The sequence below is a fragment of the Cyrtonyx montezumae genome, unplaced genomic scaffold, assembly GCF_038088225.1.
Source record: "Cyrtonyx montezumae isolate F1298 unplaced genomic scaffold, pur_monq_1.0 scaffold_10, whole genome shotgun sequence".
In the NCBI taxonomy this organism is placed as follows: domain Eukaryota; kingdom Metazoa; phylum Chordata; class Aves; order Galliformes; family Odontophoridae; genus Cyrtonyx; species Cyrtonyx montezumae.
This window is the reverse complement of record NW_027071826.1, coordinates 30,273,399-30,298,641: the sequence shown is the minus strand read 5'-3', so window position 1 is coordinate 30,298,641 and position 25,243 is coordinate 30,273,399. Positions and strand designations below refer to the sequence as shown.

The 25,243-nt window shown below is 38.7% G+C and overlaps 1 protein-coding gene across 1 annotated transcript in view; it reads right to left on the bottom strand.

The window, feature by feature from the left end:
* RAD51B (RAD51 paralog B) overlaps nt 1-25,243 on the bottom strand; it is a 343,434-nt gene that overhangs the window by 174,084 nt on the left and 144,107 nt on the right. Inside the window, exon 8 of the mRNA XM_065754688.1 lies at nt 21,027-21,123. Within this exon, the coding sequence (XP_065610760.1) occupies nt 21,027-21,123 (97 nt within the window). The remainder of the gene's footprint in view (nt 1-21,026; nt 21,124-25,243) is intronic.

The following is a 25,243-nucleotide window of genomic DNA, read 5'->3' as shown; positions in this document are numbered from 1 at the left end:
ATGTAGTCATCAATAAATCCATCTACAAGCGTATACACACACATCTTCTACAATACACTAAAACATCTGTGTACTTTGCATGAGAGACATGGAATGTGAAAGTTACAACTGTTTCAGACATGCATCATTCTGAGGACATTTTCTGAAGGGAAACTGCATTTGAGTTAGATATTCCTGTCTTTTGAAGAAGCTTAACTTACGCAAGTATGAAAATGAGATTTTAAATTATTTTTAGATCAGCCACAGCAGCTAAATAAAGGACTTCACATATGTTAGGTGAAAGCTTGCTTTAATTTTAGTAAATAACTTTTGTTTTAGTAGAACTTTGCTGCTTTCTATTAATCCAACTGTTTCTTAATTCCTAGCTGAGCACAAGTGCTAGTTTCACCTGCTTATCTGGCAGCTAATCATACTATACATCACAGCCCTTGTCTTCTTTCCCAAGCCTCTTTGGAAGCTGTGCTTCTCCAGGTGTCTATATACATTATCCCTGATAGCATATACATGCAGCATTATATCTAACAAGGTCTCCCAGGACAATTCTGATTATGCCTTTCTATATGGAATTGTTTACAGCACCATAATAGGATAATAATAATAGGACTAGACAGCGCTTTCACTGATTGCAATCTGTAGCACTGTCATGATAGGTGAACATTTTTAAGTATATTTGACATAAACCATCTGCAGGACACCACTACACGCACTGGGAAATAAACCTAATTTCTGTAACTTCAGTAATAAAAGATTATGAAAATGAGCAGGAAGAGTGGCAACCGAAGAGAAAAAGAAAGATCCATTATCACTGAAGTTGGAACTCAGTCAAAAGGAAGTTGAAACCACCACTTCACCATGAGATATTCAGGAGAGACAGTAATTTCTAGAGGAACTGAGGTTACACAAGAGTTTTGACACATAACAGAAAACCAAATCACAAAACGAGATGCTAATTCAGAATTAGACCCAAGCAACAGCTGTGGTTTGCTGACTCTCCTGTCTTCTTGCCAGATGTAGCAAGAACATGGCATTTACAAGTCTGATAACTTCTGAAGGAAGAAGTCTCAAAAGTCTCAAAGAAAGGTCACTTTTAATCTGAATCTGGCTTCCAAACATAGCAGAGCTCAGGCATGTTGGGAAGTAAGTACTATACCCTATTCCTGTTAACAGAAGAGGATCCCTTCATCTCATCTGTAATCCTTTACTTCCTCCTGCTTAATAAGCTTGATCTGTCTTTTATTATAAGGTACTTATTGAAGAAAAAAAAACCCAAAAACAAAGCAATACCATAATGTTCAATGAATAAGATTTTCCTGCTCTCCAGCCCATAGACACTCCCATTCACAGAACAGCACAAAGGTGAACAAACTTTAGCTGGTAGTTAAGTTTGATAAAGAAAATTAAAAAACAAAAATCAACACCTCATTCAGGTAGCTAGCTATCCTTATATAAATCATTGTATAAACACTTTGGCAGAAACGGTAAGGAACTGTTCTGCACTTTCTGAAAGGCAATCTCAGTGAATCAGATTCAAAAATTTCCTCTTTCCTTTTGTACATTTCCTTAGGTTCCATCTTGTTAATCCAACATACATAAAATTTGGTCACCCAAAAGAAAGATAAATCCAGAGGATCCCCATCCTAAAGTTTATGCTTGCCATCCTCTGACATAATTATTTCAGTGCTTCACTTGAAAAGGTTTTGATTCTGTAAGGTAGTCTTTCTGAAAGCCTTCATATGAGCTCCTGACAAGTAACTGACTACTTCTTCAGCTGGCAAGCAGGATTCAAGGATCAGTTCTGGTGCCTTTTATACCGGTTCTGTACACAAAAAGTTCAGTGTATTTATGTTATGCGTCATATGGGATAAGATATTGATTTCTATTACACACCTTCAAAGTCTGTCAAATGTCTCCAACTAGAAGTCAGCATTCTAATTTCAAATATACCAAGCCAACTTCTAAATGTAGAATTTCACTAAGTTCAAGGAATAAATTTATGAACTGTATCACAACATGTTCATTTATAGGAGTAAAACAAAGTATACCTGCTTTGAAATATGTTTGTGCATTTGGGCTATGTTCTTCAACTAGGAGCTTTTCATGCAGGTCAAAAGCTCTAAACTTTAATAAGTTGGAAACCTACTGCCTTTAGACTACATACTACCTTAGCTACTGTCACTCCTTTACACTTAACAGTTTAAAATGTGGTTACTATGAAGCCCACTGAAACAGATTGGCCTACAGAGGCCAACTGATGAACCATTGTTCCTGTCTCATCATTACATCCTCAGCCTCACTTCCGCCGTGAGAAGACAGATGCTACTTCTCAGTGTTAATAATGAATCCTTCTTTGTCTCTGCAGAATATCTTCCCGTCTGCCAGCCCACTCTCTGCTGGTTCCAGGCTGTCAGTCAAACCCCACTGTATCATTACAGACTCTGGCATTAGTAAATATTTCTAGAGGACACTTCAAGTACCAGGGTTATATGGTTACAGCAGCAGCTTTCTACTCTCTTATTGTCAAGGTATTCACAGTGGTCACCATTTCTGAAAAAGAAAAATAAATCTTAAGTTTTCTGTAGGAAAACCCAGTCTACTCATTCTTTGTTCTTCTCCTTCTCTTGAGACTGATGAGAGGATGCTGCCCGAGCATTATTCACATACAGTAAGGTAGTCTTATACAATCCACATACAATGTCAGCATTTAAAGATCTTGGAGTTCGTACAATCCTGCTTTCACCATCTCAACTCTCCTCCTCAAGATAAGGGAACTATTAAAAATTGCCTATTTTTTATTTTATGCCTAAGCCATAACAGAAGAGGGGACAATCCTAAAAAACCAAAAACAAAACAAACAAAAAAAATACTTTTTAAAGCACGTTGAGTGTTATATAACCAGAAAGGAATAAGACTGCAGTTTGTACATGTGGCTAATTTCATCAGGACCTTGTTCTGTACTGGCTCAGTACTTTTTGCGCTGCAGATCTAAGAACATTGACAGTTAACTCATTTACTGCTTCCTCAGTGATCTTAGCACAATTCAGAAATCCCATTTGGCTGAAGGCAGGTATTATTTTGGGTCTATTTTTGATGTCTATAGATGTCAAGTGAAGAACCTGAATAATGGCAGTGATAGCAATCAGCTTAACAATTCAAATAGTCCCCATGAGAACAGGGCAGCAGTCGCACCGTAACCCACATCTTTCAAATCAGACTTTTCAAATCTCACTCATATTCTTCATCTGAGCCCTCTGTATCCAGCACACTGGAAAGTATGCAGATCTCCCTGAGCCATCCGGTGATCCAGCATCTGAGTGAATAACTTTTCTTTTCTTGGTAAATATTACTGGCCACAGCTCAAAGGAGCTTTCCTATGCTTTTGATCTCTACTAAAAACACAAAGGATTGAGCAGCATGTGTCCAGGAAAAGCTGCATACAGTGAGAGGCTATGAAAACTTCTGCCTGTAGAGTCACTAAAAAGGCAGTTCATCTCTTCCACAACACAGTATGAAAATTATCACTATGAGAATTCACTTCATATGACTGGAAACTGTAATTTGCATCCATGCATTCCTTTTCTCAAAATCCCAGAAGGTTAGTGAGGACTTATCTCAAAAGGCTAGTTTGTGTACCTCACCAAGCTTTCACGTCGCTGCACACAGAAACTAACACCATACACACATGCTATGTGTGAGGATGCATAAGTTGTCCCTAAAACATGTTGCCCACAAAAGTGAAATAAGAGTTTTCCTTGAAAACTTCTAGAAAATCTCACTGTTAGAGAAGCATAGAGTTTTAAGTATGCACTTTGTTTCATGCCTCAATATGACTTCAGATCTTAATTTCTTCCACAGATGCACTTCTTTGCCAGGTTCTGACAAGACTCTGCCAAAACCCAATAATTACAGTTCAAGAAAACTTCTGTGCTTTCGCCTAGGAGATGTATCAAATGGACCATTTAGTCAGCCTTTCATTTTCCAATCTAATTTGTCCCTACTGTAAAATCACAGCAGTATGTACAGCCAGAAGAGTTTCATGTGAATATCTACGCTTCAAAAAGACAGGTAAAAGAGTGTTTTTATACAGATCTTTAATGTGGTTTTCAATACTTGAAGCAATGGCTAGTGTAATAGCTTCCCATAGGAGCTGCCCTAAAAGTTCAGTCAACCATATTGCTAGTAAGCTCTGTCTTCTAAGGTTGAAGCTCACTATTTCTTCTTCAAGTCACCTGACATTAATAGACACACAGCTGAGAAGAGTGAATTTCCAAATAGCAATTCCAAGCATAAAGACCTCTACAGTCACACATTCTCACCAAAATCCTGAAGCCTTGTACTGGAAAGCCTTGCTATGACATGGATTGATTTTTATGATCCTCTTCTGAACACTCCTCCTGTATTTTCACGTCTTCCTCCTCAAAGTCCAGGGATCAGACAAATTCCAGCAGAAGTTTATTGCTGTGCCCGAGACTGGTAAACAGCATTCCTTTTTTCTCTTTGACAATCCTGATAAAGTGTATTAGGATAACATTAAGAGGCTCTTTGCCAGAGCTGATGAGCAATGTCTGCTTCTGCTGAGGAAACTTCAACTACCTTCCCACCTTAGGATAATGTCCAAATCACTGTTTAAGTCAGTTTCTTATATTGTATGCACAAACTTGCATTCTTTCTTCTCATTTACATCAACACTATTTCAGTGTTATAGAACTACACAGATGTCTGGTTTTTAGCTCTTTTTTTAAAGATCAGACAAGGAGATAAACGGAATGACCCATTAAGCCCTGAAGATGTCCTATAAAAGCTGTACACAAGTATGGTGCTCAATCAAAAAGGAGAAGGCCTTAAATCCCACAGTTCGTATTGGGAATTGCCTGGGAAACATATCCCCCTCTGGTACATGAGATATTTATCTGTAAAGGCCAAAGGACACTTTAAAAACTACATTTGCAAGCCTGAAAGTGCAAACAGCATGATTCCCCCCTATCAGTGACTTGTGTCATCCAAGATTTACTCAGAGAGGGGCCTGAATCAGTCCTTGGCATTGCCACAGAGTAAATTCACAGACACTGGATTACCCTATCAGTAAGACTGCCAGGAGAAGTCTGGATAAGGAGCAAAAGCCATTGTTTACATGCACATTCCTTCTTAACTAACAAGGAAATAACTACAATTAGAAGAAACAAAATAGCCTAATATAAACACATCCACTCACATACGTGCATGTCTCATACAGAAGGCCTTAAGCCCAGGGCAACAATTGGAAAATGCTAGTAAGAGATGGTCAGAAAATTAGGCCTATCTGTCAGTTTTTGGCTGCACCTTTCTTGAAGTATTTTCTGCCCAGTTTCATGGGAGCTAAGTAAAAAGAGGTGTATCAGCAGTAGTTAACATGGAGTTTCTGACCCTTTAGCTCACAGGCTATGCAATGGGACAGAGCTGGGTCACTAGTTTGGCCCAGGTCAAGAAACTGACTTTAGAAGAAAGTATGTTTCACCTTTAGGTCACTGGTTTGTATCCATTACAGGTCAGTAGTAGCCAAATGTCATAACCGTCACATAGTTGTACGCAGTCTGATGCAAAATGGATTTGCTAGCTTACTGCAAAACATGGCACAACTGCAATCTACCTCACCAACAGCTTTTGAAATTCAGCAAAAAATTAAATGGGAATCTGAGCTTCCCTTCTGATTGAGGTTGATGGTGAAGTCTCCAGGTCAAAGCTGAAAATCAGTAAAACAGCTTCTGCTACTAGCATTTGCGTTTAGTGATTCAATAAGAAGAAAAAGGCAACTACAGTTTACATAGCTTTCAGCTCGATGTCTTACAGTAACTCTAAAATCTATGAAGTACCGTCTGTTTTCAGCAAATACTTTCCTAACTACAGATGGAAGTAGAAGGCACGGTTTTTTGTGTCAATACCCTGAAAGAACCGAGATTCTTTTCATCTATGCTATATTAGGTGTCAGGAAAACGTTTATGTTGACTATGAGGTGGGATTTAAAACTCTTTTTAAACACACCTTGGTTACATCTGGTTAGTTACAGTAAGATCGTCACTGGTGTCATATCCAGTTACTTTTTCAAGGAATGTCAACATTTGAGGGCTATGACTTACTGGTAGTTTAATGTTATCCTGGGATTAATAAGAGAGGAGAAAAGTAGACTATGAGTTATGAGAGGATATGTACTGCAAAAGATTTGGCAGGGCAGAGTTCTCATTAGGCCAAAATTCAGGATGTCCTAGGTCTGCATGTATGCTATTAATCACTAGTTAAGGCATACTAATAAAAGCAGTTTTTCCATTTAAAAATACATTGCTTATGTCAAGGACAGAATTGTCCTATCTTCTGAGTTCAGATTTTAGGGAAAAGCAGATTTTCTTCAAGTTCAACAATCGCAAACTGGACAGAGGGTCCAGAGACAGTATTCTTGTTCTTCTGCATTCAGGCAGAATAATTTTTCTTCTAAAAAGATAAGAAGTATTTATTCTTCTGAGTTGGTAGAGAAAATAATCTTCAAACCATTAGCACATTTAACAGCACTAGACTATGATAATTTATGATTAAGGAATTAGAGATTAAAAGAATTACATTCTTGTCTTTCACATAAGGCCTCAGTTAATAGATCAAGTATATATTAGAGTGTCATCAAAACGTATAACTTTACAGGTTAATTAACAGATGTAACAAATGCAGCACAACAGTGAAGAAGATGTACAGAAAATGATGAATAAAAAGTAGATCTGCTAAAATTTTGAGGATAAACAATAAATGACACTTTCTGTATGCTGCACGATGTTACAGTACAAAAAGGTAAAAAGGAGTTTGCTTTTTGTCTTTTGTTTGTTTGTTTAAACAGACACAGGCTGGTATCTTAAATCTTGCTTTATTCCTTTAAAGGCCTCAATAATTAAACCAATATGGAATCGTGACCACGGAGATGGAAAGAAGACTGAAAAGGAAGCAGAAGTAATGGAGACAATTAAGTGGCTTTCTTTTGAGCTCAACTACCCACACTATCAGAAAGGCATTAACAATCATTCTGTTCACTCTACAACAGGCATCACAGTGTTAAGAAGATGGTAGGTACAGATTTGAACCTAAATACAACAATACAGAAGAACATTTTAGTGTTCAAAATAAGTAATTGTGTGGTTACAGGAAGTCAATTCTGAGTATCTGAACTAAGAAAACTCCACAGTTTCAAGTGCCCGTGACGCAGTCTTTTCCAATAGAGTGTAAATATGACATGTCACCTCAGCAACACCCAGGACCAAAGCGTTCTAAAGGTGCCAAAGGAGGAAACCACACTGCAAAGAGGAAGCAACAAATTCAGTTTAAAAAAGCTTGCAGGTTTAAAGCAACTTTATCATAACCAGAAACAGCTATTAATTTTGAAGTAATAACACATCATTAGTAATTAAACTGCCAAAACCGGGTAGCAAGCTCTCAAACGTTTTCAATGGCACTATTGAGTGCAAAGAGTGCTTACAGCTATGTACAAGGCTACCACCAGCAGGCAATCGTTAATAAGAGAAATGTGAATATAGTACACCACTACCACAGTTTGTGGTGGTGCAAAACGCAGGGCAAACACCACATAATTTCACATGGAGGTAAGAAGTAGGGCTGAGAGATAAACATTCTTATTTTCACTACATTCTTCAAAAATATAGCAAAAGGAAGACCTCACAAAACAACATTTTTTTAGTAGAAGGAAGCAGGGGGAGAAAGAGAGAGAGAATAACCCAGACATTAATTTGTTTAACACGTCTAGTTCTGACCAAGAACCTCAGCCTAGTTTCCGTTCATCTTCAAGACATATATTTGATCAGGCTACACACAACTCCACAAAACACATCCCTTGATTAAACTTTTCTTCATAGAAACTACTGTTGTTGCAAAATTAAAATAGGAAATACTTTATCATGTTGACGCCTGATGAAAATCCACAGTTTTATAGACACAGTAATCTATTTATTTGCTTGAAATACATCTAATTCACTACAGCAAATTGCAGGTGAATTTCTCCCACCTTGACTACTGATGCAAAAGAACAATAATCAAATCTTGGGCTGAAACTATAATAATCTCAAAATCACCCTAATTGCATGGGCTGAGAGAGATGGTCTGTTACATGCCATTTGACTTTTTCTCAGTTATTCAGGCCGGCTGGACACGAATACCTTTTATAATTAGTAAGAAAAGCAAGATATCTCTACCGAAAGGAAAATCACAGCTCACTAAAATAAGTTTTCCAACTCCTTTACACAGTTAGAAACCCAGGAAGGTAAAATAGTCTCCTCTCACCCATAGGATTTTTCCAACCAGACTGAATACTCATTTTAACAGAAAGCAGGTTCTTTTCATCTACACCATGCATAGTAAATACCAGGGAGAACACTCCATATTGGCTGCTGCCTCTGTGACTCAGCTCGGGATCCATACAGCTCACTCCATGTTAACTCACAGGAGCACAACACTTGTCACAAGAAGCAGGTGCACCTTGAGGAAAGAGAGAACTGGGCAGCTGCTGACCATAAGCAAACACAGATATAAATGACTTCATACACCGAGCCCATGTTGTTGCGTTATACCACAGGAGCCTGGAGAAAAAGAGCGTGACTAGAGCCTTTGCTAGCTTTTATAATTCTGGTTGAACAGTCAATATACCAAACAAGGAACTCAAAGAATCACAAGATTTCTGGCATTCCTAACCAGAATCTGCCATGAATTTTTCTTCCCGAGACTCAGATACAGACACTGAGTGGCACATTATTAGTTTGAACGCACTGAGATTTACCCTAAACTTCATCTGCCTTCTTGTCTTTTATTCCTACTGAATGATAATAGAAAGTTTACTTTCAAAAGCAACCTCTAAAATTTCAAAAACTTCCAGACCCATCTTAGTCACTTGTCATCACTGGATAGCAGTTTTCTACCAGAAATTTAGCAACATTAACCAACTCTGAAACACGGCAACCACTATTTCAGCTCTTAAAAGAGAACGTCCCCAGACTAGCAGTGGTTTGAGGACCAGCCACTGTTTTTGATCCTTCTGTCTCTGTGATGGTTTTGAGCACTCCTGGCTAGCACAGAAGACAGCTTCTGGTTGAATTTCCTATAAATTTCTGAAGCTGGTGCACATCAAAACCGCTCCACATAACCAACCAACCTACAGCAAAGGTGACTGAAGACTCACTTCAAAGCCATGTTAGTGATCTCAATCCAAATATTAATGCAGATGCAGGATAAGAGGTATTTTAGGCACAGAATGAATCTAATTGGATAGATCTGTTAGAATATGGGAATTCACATAAATAGTCAAAGTATTAAAAAAAAAAAAACAACAACAAACCAGCAGCCAACTCCTATGCATTATGTACTTGCAACAGTATCCTAGAGCCAAATATTCTGACCACATAAAATTTAATTCTGGATTCAGATTGATTATGAGTAAATTTTAATTAAGAGCCAACCTGCATGATTTACAGTTCCTCCTTAATAGCAGATGACAAAATCCAGTCCACTGGTTTGCTAAGCAGAACCAACAAACAAGGAAATCTGATAAGAAGTTGAAAACCTACCATATAAAAAAAGAAACTAAAATTAACTGAAAGGAAAAAAAAAAAAAGGATGAAATCAGATATTTTAAGAAGCACACAAGATTCTTTTTTTTGTGCGTAAAGACACCACATTTATGTTGGTTTTTTTTTCTTCAAAACTATAGCTGATGAAGTTGGAAATTGCAGTTCCATACCATTTTGCTTTTAAATTAAACAAATGATCTCAGTTTCTGGAGCAGTGCTTGACTCTAGGGAAACTATGCCATTAAGAGAGTGCCAGAAACACATCTAATTGATACATGTCCCAAAAACAGCTCTAAAGAGCACAGACATACCAGATATAGATTTCAAGGAAATTACTGAAAGGCCACAGAACTTCAACAGAATGTGATATGTGAAACACTGCATATGAAAGACTCACTATCAAAAGGGTAAATTCAGTTCAAGAGATATTAATCTGATTACCTAAGAGGTACTATGAATTGGATACGCTCCTTTGCGCACCATATCCAAACCTAGACAGATGGAAGAGACTTTATGCAGCATTTTCTGACATGTAATTAGTTTTTAAGGAATGATCAAATTACAGATAAAAGTTTCAAACAATTTTTTTCATATGGAAGTGCTGCGTACAGTAACTCTTTCCATAAGATTTTCTGTTTCCTTGAGTGGCACTGGAGATTATGAGCTCCATAACTTGATTTTTTCTGTTCTCATTTTCACTTGAATGCCCTGTGCACCTGCCTGACAGAAAACCAGTCCAGCAACATCTTTAAACAAAGCACTCTATATAGAGCTCAAACTCAAGACTTGTACAGGCTAAATCAAATATAATTTTATGCAATACAGATTTTAAACCCAAATTTTAAGTAATTTTTCTGCACCATCTTCTCCTCTCTCCTTCCTGCATTCATTGACATTTTTAGGGTCTAAACACAAAAAAGAAAAATGTCAAATTAATTACCTTTTGTGGGCGCCACCACTGTCAGATCACACAGTAATGCCACAGTATAACTTTCATGACTGCATAGGATGAAATCACTGGCCTTTGACTATCAAATCAATTAGCTATTAAAATGACACTATTTTTCATTCTGGTAAACACTGCCTTTAAAAATTCCATTTGAAATCTATTTTTGCTGCTGTTTATAAACCCTTTGTAAGACTGCAGTAAAACAAAGCACAAAATCCCCAACTAGGCCATCTTTAAGTTTGCATTTTATACTACAAGGGCTGCTTGCATGTCTTATCAAAGCCCTTCGTTTCACAAACCACAACAACATCCCCATGAGGCCATCTACTGTTTATTTTTCCATCAGCATCCTGCATCTGGAAGACTGTGCTTGCATCTACAGGTATGTGAGTAACAATTATACTTTTACAAAACACAGAAAAAGGCTTTGTACACCTCTACAAGCATTTTCCCATAAAGCCTTCAATTACTTCAAATATAACTTTTAAGTATTTCAGCAAAGAGAAACGTGGGCAAGAAACATTTGGGGACAAGTGTTTTTGAAGGGATCTCCTAGGAGCAGAGCAAGGCAAAGGAGAGTCAGTGGGGCAGAAGATGCAGCTGGTAGGCATTCAGCACTCATGGCCCAGTCAGCATGCTGCCTTGGAGCTGGGACTCACTTCCAGTCAACTGACAGGGGAGCAAGAGAAGGGGAGAGTCCATGAAGAAAGGCTCTAGCAGCGTGGGAGGACTATGACCTTTTGATCTCCAAGATGTTCCTGATGTACGAAAGTGACATGTCAGCTCTAATAGGCTACAATCCCCAACTGGTGGCAGGGGCCAACAAATTACTGCGAGATCTGAAGGCATTTGTTGTGATGATCCTGGCCTGGAAGGGGCATATCACCACTTCCCCTGCAGGACTATCTGGCAGTCTATCCCAGCGGTTCCCAAACCCGAGGTCATAACCTCCAGCAGGGTCAGGGCAGCACAGAGTGGGGTTGCAAGCCTGACAGAGATTCAATTGTTTATGTTAGTATTTAGGGTCGCAAGCTCGGCTGGAGTGAGTTCATCACCAGAAACAGAGGCACAAACAGAAATCATTTAGGAACAGCTGGTCTAACAGATTTCACACTCCGAAGTTCCTTCTTGGTACTCAGCTGTGCCCATGAGACTCTGTTACACGTCCATGTGCCAGCCTGAAACAACAGCTCCCCTACCAGGTATCAAAATGGTTCAAATTACTTTCAAAGAGTCATGGCTGCTTACCCACTAGTGACATCTGCTTTGGGTTTTTATTTCCTAAGAATTTTTCCACTGTTGATAGTGAAGTGAAATTATTCATTTCAGCCCCTAACTTTTCTACCCCTTCTTCAGAGATATGTGCCTTGTCAGCTACCAGCTCAGGCAGGGATTTTCCATAGGCATCTACTTGCCTATGATACTGGAGCAATGCTGGAAAACTTAGGAGTAGAAAGTGGGATATGCAAAGCCTTCCTCTAGTTAAGCTCCAGGCATTTCCTCTTTCTACTAATTCTTCACCTGTCTTTCTCTATAGTAGTACGACTACTTAGGTTGCTCTTCTCTGAATGCTTGTTTGTTTTTTATTTCAGTAGTATACTGAATGAGGAGACAAACAGAATCTAGATTAGATGCATTTTCCCTTTGTGGAGCATGCAAAGTCTGCTCAAACTCAAGCTGCCTATTTTCATTAAATTAAGCGATCGTGCACCAACCATATGTTGCGTTTTTATTATCATGTCATATTTGAATGTAATCTTTTAGCAGCAGAACATCACTAGGAAGAAGTTCATTCACATTGCAGAGCACCCAGCCTCAATCTCCAAAAAAAGGCTAATAAGTTATAAAACTTCCATCATCTAAGACAATAAATCATTATTACAATAATAAAGCAGAAAACACACACAAATTAAGCAGAAACACCAATGTCTTCTTTTTACGATTCAGGGGAGTCATCAATCATACAGGCTGCTCGAGATTAACAAGCAGCCACTTTTTCAAACATTCTGCAGTAAATCCAGAGGAAACACAGCTGGAACTGCAACCAGAACACAGACATCAGACTTGGAAATCATTCCCTGTCCTCTCTTCCTGCCCCTCATGGTCTGCACCTAAATGACTCCTGTTCTGAAGGTGAGCCATATGCTTCATGTAATGCCACAAGCCGAAAACAGGTGCTTCAACTCAAGTGTTTTCCCCAAGTACAGAAATTCATCAGATCCTTGCCAGTCCCACCAGGAGAGAGATCCACTACTGGTACTATAAAACTCCACAAGACATGGAGCTGAACACTACCAAATAATGAAGATACTTTTTTCATTTCTTCCCCCCCTCAGCCTCCGTTTATACAGATTTAAGGAGAACTTAAGAACCTAAAAGCAGCATGAAACAAACGTAACTGGTCATGGTGCATGAGGACAAATGGTGTTTACTTCATTGCTACCCTTGAATTCATTTTCACAATGCATTTTGAAAGGTAAGCCAATTTGAAGTCATTTCATTAAAACTGGGGTACAGCGCAGGGCTGCAGAATGAGTCTAGAGCCAAAACATATCTTGTGCTTCTGATTTAAGCCACTGGTTTGCAGGACCACAGAAAAATGCAGCTTCTTTTCCATTTTACATAGGATGGAGAGAAAGGGCAAGGGTAATGGAAAAGAAGGTAGGATTACTGATATTATATAATCAGTTCTCTTATGGTATAAATAAAATTCTAAATTGCAACCTATACTAGAACATAGTTTCTATATTCACCCACACTGAAAGATAAGTTAATGCTTTATATCTATACCATAAAACTCATTGATTGACCTATGCATGCTCTCAGTTTCTTGCAGTTGAAGGAAAACAGAAACATACCAGCACTGGAAAACATAATTCTCATGCAAATCCTTCTCACTTTATGCTGTATGGTGCAAGACATATTTGGTCTTGCTTTGCCTCAGCTGACGTGCTGTCTTCTAAATACTCATCTATGACTGTAAGCACATCTGTTATCATGTCTCTGATGGTATAGATGAGCGATTCCCAACAAATATACCTGAAGGGATTTTGGATTACAAATTGTACTTACAAGATTGGAAGTCATATCACACCTTTGTAAAGAAACCACAACAAAGCAATAGACTTGGAATTCTATCATCTTGGCAATTAGGAAAGGAGGGACAAAGATTCTCTTAAACTGATATATAGAAGCCTTTGAATGCTCCTGTTGACAGTTTTCAACTCTTTCATAGTCAAGATCAAGTGATTACATCTGTCATTCAGCTTGAAACTTCCATAAACATGTACAGACTCTGTACCATTGTTTTACTGAGAGATTTATCTTTCAATTAAAAAGCCGTTAAAATTTGGCTGGATGTTAAATGTCATTACTTCCCACTTGTTGAAATATAGTATCAAAATCAGTACAGGTTGACATGACCACTGTTATCATGAAATCTAACTGCTCCATATACTACCACAACCCCGCATCATGTAGAAACAATCATGATATCATTTCCCTTAATGGTTAATTATCATTTGTTCCAGGCCCTTCCTCAAAGCACTGATGTGTGTACTCCATTAGTACTGGGAGCAGTTACCAGAAACACGAACACAGTCCAAACACAAGTAAGAAGTCTCATTATTTTGGGCGGGCTTTTTTTTCCTCACTCCTACATATGTATCAGTGAGAATTATCAAGGTGCTGGCTTTTTTGGCAGTTACTGCTTACCTATCCTAAAGTGAAAATGCTACATACTACCCTGGCTCCCACCAGGTTAAAGAGGGATTCTTTTCTCACCTTCCAGTGTATATGAGCTCTTTAACCCCTTTCTGAACATTTCTGAAGCTGAAGAAATAACTTGAAGGCAGAGAACAAATTGAAGGAACAGAAAACTTCTGCCACTGACTGGGATCACAGGGTCAATGCTGGGGCAGTTTTCTAAAAGGCAGCTGAGATATGAAGTCCTGACATGAACAAAGGTTTAGAAAGAAACAAATCTGCCTGTTTCATTACAGTTCACATGAACTGGAACCAGTGAGTTGAACAAGTTGATCTACTCCTACACTAAGTCATAGACACCAAGGGGTAAGATCTAGATGCACATCTCCATAGCTGATGGATTCATCCAGCTCTTCTGTCACAACATGGAGGGAAAATGGCCTTGAGCCAGACTGGCAATGAAACCATCATGTAGAAGGTGGTAATTCAAACTGTGAATTACAAACAAATACATATCTCACTACATTTCCCTGCTCCATCATGACAGTAGAGGGCAAAAGATGTATTTGAATACTTCACAATCAAGATAAACCAAAAAACAGAGAACTCTATTACTTTTTCAGGGATATGTTTTAGTCCTCAGAGTTCACACAACCACATCAGTCTTGTATAACATACTCTCTGCTATGCATGGATGTGGATTAGTCGTTGGCATTCAGTGCCAGCTTACTTGGGAGGTATCTCTAGTGTTATTTGTACTCATAGTTTTTTTGCACATTTAAAAACCACTGACCTTTACAGGATCTATGTAAGTGGTCATAATTAAAAGATCTTTCTCTCACTAGACTATGAATTGTACTCAACTGTTTCATAAACAGGCTTAGAAATCTTCACACATCGAGATTATTCCATAATGATAATAGCAATAACAAAAATAATGCTTTCAGTAACTACTCTCAAATATTTGGGTCTCGGAAAGCCAGGGTGGATTCTTATTAAAAAGATCAGATACTAATTTATGAATTTTATCATTTAATGTAGGTTTTGTTTTGTTTTTTTAGTAACAGCAGTGTTACTTCAGTGATGCAAGTGATACCATCTCTATTATACAAAATCGTGTAAATCAACCTGCAACAGAGAGCATGCAGTTAAAATATTAACAGCTTAAAGCACGTCAAAGCATTCTACTTTTATTTGAATTCATATAAACCTGGAGTACTAAATTATTCTGCATTATCTGTAAAACTACAAGGAAGAAATCTTTTAGAAACTTGTTTAACAGCTGCTCTATTCATAAACTCAGTTCCTGCAGAACAGGTATGTTTGGGTTTTCCAGAATATTCTTTCTGATTTTTATTGAGTCACCTGCAGGTCCAACCTTAAATTTAGAATACACATAAATTAATAAATTAAAAAATACTCTCGTGTTTGGGAGCCCCTCACTTCTCTTGACAGTTCATCACTGTTTTCTACCCATTCAGCACCAAAATTGAAAAAGGGGATTTGAAGGGAGAAATTTGAAGTAGTAAGCTACAGAACTGATCTTACTCAGAGGTGAACAACAGGTCAACTTAACTATTTTCCCTACAAGAATAACTTGAAATACTGAAACAAATCAACAACAAAATCGCCACCAACAAAAACAACAAAAAAGTTGCAAAAAAGTATAACCCACACCTTTTAAACCAAGGCTTGAAGTGTAAGATGGTTTCAACAATCTGGGGTGGGGCAAAGCAAAGAAAAGAAGACAAACATTCCAGTTTAAAATGTTCTGCCCCTAGACTAAAGTCCCACGATCACAAGTAGGAAAATCCTGTGGGTGGGAGATACTTTGGTACCTCTGCTGAACATCTTAAAAGAATTCAAGATCACAGCAATGAAGATGAAAAGGTCAGACTAAACTCACAGCTTAAACTGTGCATTAAAAACGTGCAAGTGTATGACAAACTGCTTGATGAACACAAATGGCAGATGACTGAATGCTGGCCTCCCCAGAGTTAGCATAAGTTTACAGACAATTTTAAACAAAAAATAATTTTAGCTTTTTCAAATAAATATTTGAAGGTGCTAGCTGAGGCTGAAGAAGCCTGAGACAGAATTTTTTTGCCTTATGTTTTGTACATGGAGGGAGGAGGATTCTGTTCTCATTCAAGCTAACACACTTCTGACCTTTTTCCGAGAAAGATGGGGCTCATCTTTGATGTCTGCAAGAGAAAGTGTGAGCTTGCAGCTGACAGATATATTAACAAGAAAGGCACTGGTGGACTAGAAAGGACCTCAAGTAGGTCATACAGTCCTATCTATTTGTACCACAGAACAATATGCTTAATTTTGCTAAACGTGGGTTTTCCAAGACTAATACATGTGAAACACAGAAACCTAACTTCCAGCTAACGCTCAAACTCACTGCCTGTGAATTCGTTTCTAAGTATCCTCTGTATTAGGTAAAATCCAGTCATGTGAACTTAGCAAAAATAAAAATAGTGCAGGCACAGTCACAAATAATGGCTTAATCCCCTAGCTTAATACAGCTTAAATCTCTCTCATTATTAGCGATGATTATTTTAATTGGAGGTAAGGTCTAATTCTTTCACATTTAAATAATCAATTATTAATTCTTTAGGGCACAATTTGAAGCCCAGTGATAGTCATGGGCTGGTCTAACAGACTCCACAAATAAAAATCATCCTAAGGCATCTCAAACTTGTCTTTTCCTAGAAGAGCTAAAAAACAGCCACAAAGCAAGCATGAAAGGCAAATAGGAGCATTTACATCATACTCCACCATGCCTATACCCTATGATAACAGAGTTTGCAAGAAGAACAGTATGTCTAATAAAATAAAATAAAAATAAAAAATAAGTTTGTCTTCCAGAAAAGAAGTGACAGGCTTCTGTGCCTGAATCTTTTAAAGTGACAGAACTTCAAAGGATAATCTGTCAAATACGTAAAGGTCAAATGAATGCAAGGACTTAGTTCACAGGTACAGAAACTTTTCTATTTTATTCAACAACAATATGTAGCAAGCTAAGCATTTTTTTTTCTGTCTTAAAGTAGAAATATGCACAGATCTGGGCATTTAGCTGAACATAACTATTTCCTACAAGAAATATCAACAAGCCCAGTTCAACAGCTCTTCCACTGCTACTTAAGTGCAGGAGATTTTACAATCCACACTGCTTTTATAAAGCCTTTATTATTCTCATAAGTATCTAATGTTTTTAGGACAAGTTTTCATGTATTAGATTCTGATTTTAAAGAAGACAAACTTTGAGTCTGAAACAGCTTGGCAATGTCCTTTCAGCTTGTTCATCAGATTAACCTTCTGTCACACATCAAATGAACAGCTTCCTTGGTTCCTTGCCTAATCTAACACATAACCCACGAAATTCCCTTCCAAAGCACAATCAGAAGCAAAAATAAAAGCCACTGTAACGTTCCATTTCTTTCTAACAACACATTCAGTTTGAAATATTCATTTCTGCCCTTAAGAAAGATCAGCCTTTTAGTAAACCATTTACAGTGAAGGACTGATTTCAGATAGGATTAAAACAACACATTAGACATACACAAACCAAGAGGTCTGATTTGCTTACAGAACTAATAATGTGTTACGGGTCCTTTCACATCTAGGTCACTGGTTCAAACTCAGCTTAAGTTAGTGATGAGTGAAAAGGAAGAATGAGGTAAGAACACAGGCATGAATCTGGCATCTATTCCTGACAGCAACATATTTGCTTTGTGTGCATGGACTACTCACCTAACTACTCTTTCCTTGCAAAATAGGAGTAAATATTATGAATATCAGACCAACCCCGGAAGACTAATTTATTAAGGACTCTTAATGTATTCAAGATTCTCAGAAGACTGAAGTATTGCTACTCTCAAGCTGTTTGATAGCTAATGTGAAATACATTACTGGGGATTTTCTCAGAACAATTCAACATGACAATGTTAAATGAAAAACATGGGACATATTGTACACATTGTAATACACGCTGTATTTTTTTAGTAGTAAAGTAATAGAGATTTGAACTGACCTCAGATTACCTTTTACCTCACAGGTAAACAATAGGGGTTAAAAATGATGCAAACTGGAAATCCAGAGGCAACTGGGTTATGGGATGAGAAGGACAGGAGGAAACCACTGGTGTGGAGAAGCACCATGCTCTCCCATTATACAGCACAGCTTGTAAATACCAGCTGTCCCAACGTTAGTCTTCAAAAGAGTGAAGGAAGGGAGAGGAGGAAAGAAGTTTAATGCACCCACATTCCTCAACAAAACTTGAATTACTGAAGGAGTTTGCATTGCTCCTGTCTGTGCTGTTCTTTTTCTGAAGTTAAACAAAGGCTTCCATTTTCAGTGAGTGCCATGCTGGCGCGTCTTACCACTTCCATCTCTTGATTAAAAACAAGGAATGATAGAAACAAAGGAAATAATATACACACAGACAACCAACACATTTTCACTGATTCTTGGGTTAAAAGCTGAAAAACAATGACAGTAGAGAGTTCAGACACAACAGTGGTATCCTCATCAGTAAGTTGTCATTTTCACAAAAATCATCATGTCATCCGTCACACAGTTACGATTTCAGAAGTACTGCTCATACACAGCACTGCACATCTTAACCAATCTGATCTCCTTCTATTACCATGTTGCCATCTAGCACAACCACCATGATCTAGAACATTTAATCAGGCAAAAGTGTGACATTTTTCTGCCATAAAGAAATCTTAAACTTGGAAAAACGATGACTTTCCCTTCCAAATCTAGTTAATGAATTTCAACTCTCTGACAGAGATAGGGAGTGAAGTTCAAGCAATGGAATTGAGAGATGCTTTATCAATAGATGGAGCCAACTGAAACCCACAAGCACAAGTTCAAAATTATTTACTGAACCACGTTTTGCCCAGGCTCATATTGACAAAATTACAAAGTGGACATGTCAGTCAGTGTCAAAGCATTAAAGTGGAGTTATTTGCTGCTCCTTGACATTCCATTTAATGTATCTTCAACATCTTCCTCTCATCTATGGAACTGCAGAAATAATGGCAGCTTTTACCACTGCCACCTGTAAAAGACTATTATTTTATACCCTTGCCTCAAAGTTTGCTGATGAACATGTCTGAACACGTCCAAGCTAGTCCTGGGCAAGGGTTGCAAAATCCTTTGTCTAAGGAACAAGCAGATGGGCATGTCCTGGGGCAACGAGAGAGAGATAAGCTGCAAAGGCCACTAAACACTCTCGTGTGGTACTCATCTCCATGGGGAGATAGCCATCTCAGGAGATGCTTGCTTGGCATGCTAGCACGGTTTTTGTCACATAGGCAAGAAAAATGGAGGATAAAAGAGGGATCGACCACAGTGAGGTCGTGGGTGTCCTTCCATCAGAAACCTCATGAGCTGATCCCTGCTGCTGAACTCCCTCCTGGGCCTGCTGCCTGAGACATGCTGCTTTCTCCTGGACCTCGCCGCTCCTTCGAGGTGTTCTACCATCTGAACCCTCACGAGCTGATCACTGTTCGCTGCTTCTCCGGTGCTGGCTGACGCTGTTCCTGGACTTTCCCCGCGCTGCTCCTCCCGTGCTGACCCAGTGCTGCTTCTGCAGGACAGCTGCTTGCTGCTCAGGGCTGCCCGTCGCTGCTGTTGTTCTCCCCACTTCTGCCGCCCCTGCTCTTCTGCCTCGGACCGTCGGAGCCGCTTGCAACCGGACCGCCCCTGGAATCCTGGCTGGTGACTTTCCCCGCGCTGTACAAATCCTTGCTTCTTTCCTATCTTTCCTATCGCTCGCCTTCCCTTCCCCATCACCCTTATTGCTAACAGTGTCCGTGCCTTCCCCTTCCCCATCTCCCTGGTCAATATTGGCAATAAACTGGTCGGACCAACATTTGAACCGTTGCTTCTTAATCTCACGCCGGGTATACATATAATCTAAGAACCTCGTCTCCCTCCTTTATATTGGAGCATGACACCACCAAGCTTTCTTACATTGTCAGACAAGCTTGAAAGGGCTGCTGTGATCAACTAGAACAAACCAGAGCCACCAGGAAGCTCAACGAAGGGAGAAACAGAGGAAGTAACCATATTATACAAAGTAGAAATTTTACATTCAATTATCATGCCTTTACAGAAAAGGTGAGCATTGCTTGTCATCACATATTTGGGCTCACAATTGAACATAACTCTAAATAAAAAGACTCATCTGTACCTGTCCCTAATTGAGGGCAGACTAACTAAGCAAGTGGGTAGATTTGAAATTATTGCATTACATGAAGATGTAAAGCAGTACATGGCAGCACACAAAAAGGTCTTATTACATTCACACAATATTGAGACATGCAGTTCGAGGCACTGGGTTTGAAAAACGGGACAAGCATAATACAAGGGACAGGAATTAGTATTTTCTGCCCTCCCTTTGTGTCCAGTGTTTAAAAAACTAAATCTGTGGCCTAGTCTGTGCATTAACTCCAGTTACAACTCCAGAAGGAGAAAATGACGTCTTAAATGTATGCAAAATGAAAGTAAAACACGAACACATTATACAAACGAACATAGTTTGAAAATTGTTCCAGACCCTTAGAAAGGGTCAGTTAATAGTGTTCTGTTATTGTTATTGTTTTGTTTGTGGTTTTTTTAATTTTCAAAGTAATTGAAAAATTTGATTTATGTTAGGCTTGATAACCTGGCTCTCATGGTCCTCTCTATACATCATACTGAAGACTACAAGTTACAGCATGGGTTTGTGTCAGTATAGAGTTTCAGTTTTAATAAGAGGGATCTCTTACCTTCAGACAGGGACAAATCATAAGCTGGAGACACTAGGTCTGCCGGGATTGCAAGGTCATTGCTCAGTGATGTGGTAATCTGATTCGTCAAGATAACCTGCAAACAGACAAGCAGAAGTAGGAAGGGAAATTAATTTTTATAGCTTCAGGAAGGCAGAGAGCAGCCCATGCAAGGACTGGAATACTTCAGGCAAAGGCACAGTATTCAGACAGCCCACTGCTCTGACCCTCACAAGTTTTGGACCTCTAGGTGGCTGCAGTTTCTGCAATTACAACTGGTCTTTGCTCAGATGATTGATAGAAGCCACAGAAAATATTGTATGTATGGCTTTTTGTTGTAGTAAAGAATCAAGATGATCCTCATACTTGTACCAAGTATGTCTCTACTCTTGTCAAACTCTCTGCGAAACAGCCTGTTTTCAGTTGTATCTGACATGGGAGGAAGGGAAACTGGAATCCTTGTCTTAGTTTCAGATGGGACAGAGTTGCTTTTCTTCATAGTGCCTGGTATGGTGCTATATTTTGGTTTTAGAAGAAAAACAACACTGATAACACATTGATGTTTCCACTTGTTGCTGAGCAGTGCTGTACAGAGCCAAAGAGGTTTTAAAGTTGTTTTTTCTACTGCACTACCAACAAAAAAAGGGCAAAAGTTGCTGGGAGGGGGCAGAATCAGGAGATCTGTCTTGAGCTGATCAGATAAATATTCTGTATCGTATGACATCACATAGAAGGAAAATTTTGAGAGGGGCAGAATTTAATTTTTTTTCCTTCCTTCTACTGTTCAGGTGCTAGCTGGGCATTGGTGGTGGATCATTTGTTATAGGCAGTATGTATATATTCATATATTATATGAATATAATATATAATTGATATAATATACATATTCATAGCTATTGTCCTTTTTCCTTTTCACTATCTTAGTAAATAGTTTCATCTCAACCTACAAGTTATACTTTTTCAATTCTCTCTCCCATTCCACTGGGAAGCGGGAGTAGAGTGAATGACAGTGTGGTGCTCAGCCACCTGCCAGGTTAAACCACAAAGTCCTGTAAGATACTGGATGTGCTTTCATGATGCTGCTGGAATAACTTAATAGCTTGACACTGCTTTTTAGCTTGACACTATTAAAAAGATGATAAATTTCTCTGCTCTTTCCTCCACTGCACCTCCATCCCACTGATCATACCCTCCTCCTGCTTTCTAACACTTAGTATGCCATGACACTATTTTCCTTTTCTAATGATCTCACATAAGCTCTTGTCAGATCACAATCATAACCACAGTGGTGGCATTGCATCCTTGTCAGCACAATGTGAGCTACCAAAAGCGTGATGGAGTGTGCACCGCCTTTTCCAAGGCTGCCACTCTTCCTCCCCTCTCATTTCAGCCTACCCATCTCTGTTTGGGAGCAGGCATGGTGCTGACAGAGAGCTTTACAGACTGCATCAGTCAGGACTAAATTGAAAAGCTTCTAAGTCAAGTCTTGATCCACTCAAAGGAGTTTAGGACCATCAGAGTCCCACAGTAAAATTCGTGCTCTTCTGCCAGAGACTGCAAGCTCTGCTGGAACTTCAGCTGGTTACCACCACCATGCCCATGCTAAACATAGATTGCATCACTGGGACAGGACATTTTTGACCACTACAATGAATGCACATGTGAGTAACAGCCTTATTTGGGCTGGTACCTTGGCTAAGGTTCTTAAGGAATATCTTGCAGTACTGCCAAACACACAAATAACTGGTTCAAGGCAAATGAAATAAGTGGGCAGCTAAGAGCAGGGAAAGATAAAAAATAGGATGCAAGCCCTATCCTTTTGAATAGATCACAGCTGCTCCTTTTCACTCGTTGTCACAAAATCTGAATCCATAGAGCCACGCATAAGGTGCAATGTTGCAAAGAACTGAAAGCTTTCTTCAATAAGTACTAAGAAATGTGCTGAAACAGAACACACTAGTAAAAACCTCCACGCACATACGTACTGGTGGGATAAGAAGCTTTCCTTGGCACACTTTTGCAATGATCACATTAGTCACAAGCGTCAAAAGCTCTGTATGCAATGTAGTCATCCCAAATGACCCAAATGTATGCAATGTAGTCATCCCTGTGCCAAGATAATCTTACACTGTGCCATCATGTACTTAATTTATGTATCACATATTAAAGAAAAGCTACCATATTTAAAGTTCATTCCTAAAACAAAAGACAAAAAAGAAAGATTGAAACAATTTGAACAGACTTTTTGTTCAAAGAAAACTGAGTCTACACACTGGAGAAATCAAAATAAAAAAATGAGACAAGTTCAACAGTTTTTTTGTTTGTTTGCTTTTAAATCTTTCAGATGTTTTGGTTTCCCTTTCAACTGGGATCTCCACAACTCTGTTAGCTGTAGAACTGTACATTTTTTTTGCTCTTTATGCTTAACTCTGGTTACACTTCTGAATTTACTTTTCAGCTTCTAATGTGTCCTTCAATAACCATTCAACACTAACAATGCCCTAGACACCTGTTTAAAAAATGACTTTAAAAAGGTGCAGCCCTAGCCAAGTAAATGCTCTTCTCGCTTGTTCTGAGGATGGGAATTAAGTGTATTCTTAGTTCCATGTCTTCATTGATAGTTAAACACTGCTTAAATACATGCATAAATACTATCTTGAAAATGAATACCTCCTCTGAGAAGAAGACATGAATGTACAGAACGCTTATTCTGAAATTAACTGAAAATTATTCTTCATTTCTGCAAGTCAGCAGAGCCAACAGAGACATTCAGCTGTCCTGTAAGTACAAATCAAAAGGTTGTGTACTTGATGTGGCATTAAATTTTGTCACACTTCTGCAGCCTCATTTACTCCAAAATTCTTCCATCAGGTGCAGCTGTGCATTCCTGTATCATCAACCAATATTTATTTCTGTGCAAACAACACAGAGCAGTTTGAATCTCACTCTGCAGGTGTACACAGCACTTCAAACTCTCACTGACTCAAACAGAAGCTACAAGCTAACAAAAGAAGAAAAACATACCTTTATTCACCTCCATCTCCAAATAAAAAAAGGTAGGACACTAATTTAGAAAGCTTCCCTGGATACGTGCATCTTCTAATAGAGGCTCAAAACTCCAGTGACATAACTTTACTGGAAATTGCAAAGGTTTATTTAATTGTTTCTAGATTAAAAATTTGGTCAATGATATTTTGGCATACAAAGCCGTAAGTTTTCTTCTATCCTACAGACATTGTCGAAGTCTGAAGTGCTTACATCATGTGACTCTAGCGTCACATCTAAAGAAAATACTAAATTCTCCCTAAACTCTCCATCATTTGATATGGAAAGAAATATATTTGGAGAATTAAAAATAAGCCTGAGTATGACGTGGAGAAAATATACAGATAGACAAAAGAGATATGGAGTGAAACATCTGTGTGACTTCTTCATGGGTGTAGTTTTAAATTGAAAGACTTATTCATATTAGACATAAGGAAGAAATTATTTACTCAGAGGGTAATGAGGCACTGTCACAGCTGCCCAGAGAAGCTGTGGATGCCCCAGCCCTGGAAGCACTCAAGGTCAGGTTGGACAGGGCTGTGGGCAGCCTGAGCTGGTGGAAGGCAGCCCTGCCCACTGCAGCAGGATGGAACTGGAAGGTCCAACCCAAGCCATTCTATGATTCCTTATATTTCACAGAATATCATTCAGTACTCAGTTCTGATCTTAATGTCTCCATATTTTACAAATAATCCATGTTTAGGTGAATAAAATTTAGAATATTTACATTTCGTCTGCTAAAGGCCATATTTGAAAGAAACCACCCCTCAATGCAAAACAGTCCCTAGAAACAGTCTGGGGTCATAAGTTCAAGTAGATTTACTAGAAAGAATGCCATGCTCTGAATTAACAGTAGCACTTCCTCAACTTTTCCTTGGAGATCTGCCACTGAAGTACAGATCAGATATACCCTGTTTAGTACAGGATAGTTGCCAAATCTACAGACTAAGTAGGTAAGAAAAAGTTGCCTCTGCTGTGGCTCCTTTCCACAGATACTGGACATCACAACCAGCCAATCATAGCTTCCACTTGAAAGATTCAATGCCTGCCATGAATTTATTTCCTTTCAGCAGAACACTCAGCAATAAGAAGGCTGCTACAGGATGTTTCAATGTTATCCCACTAAAATACATAGAATTTAATGACAGCTCCCATTTCTAATGTCAATCCAT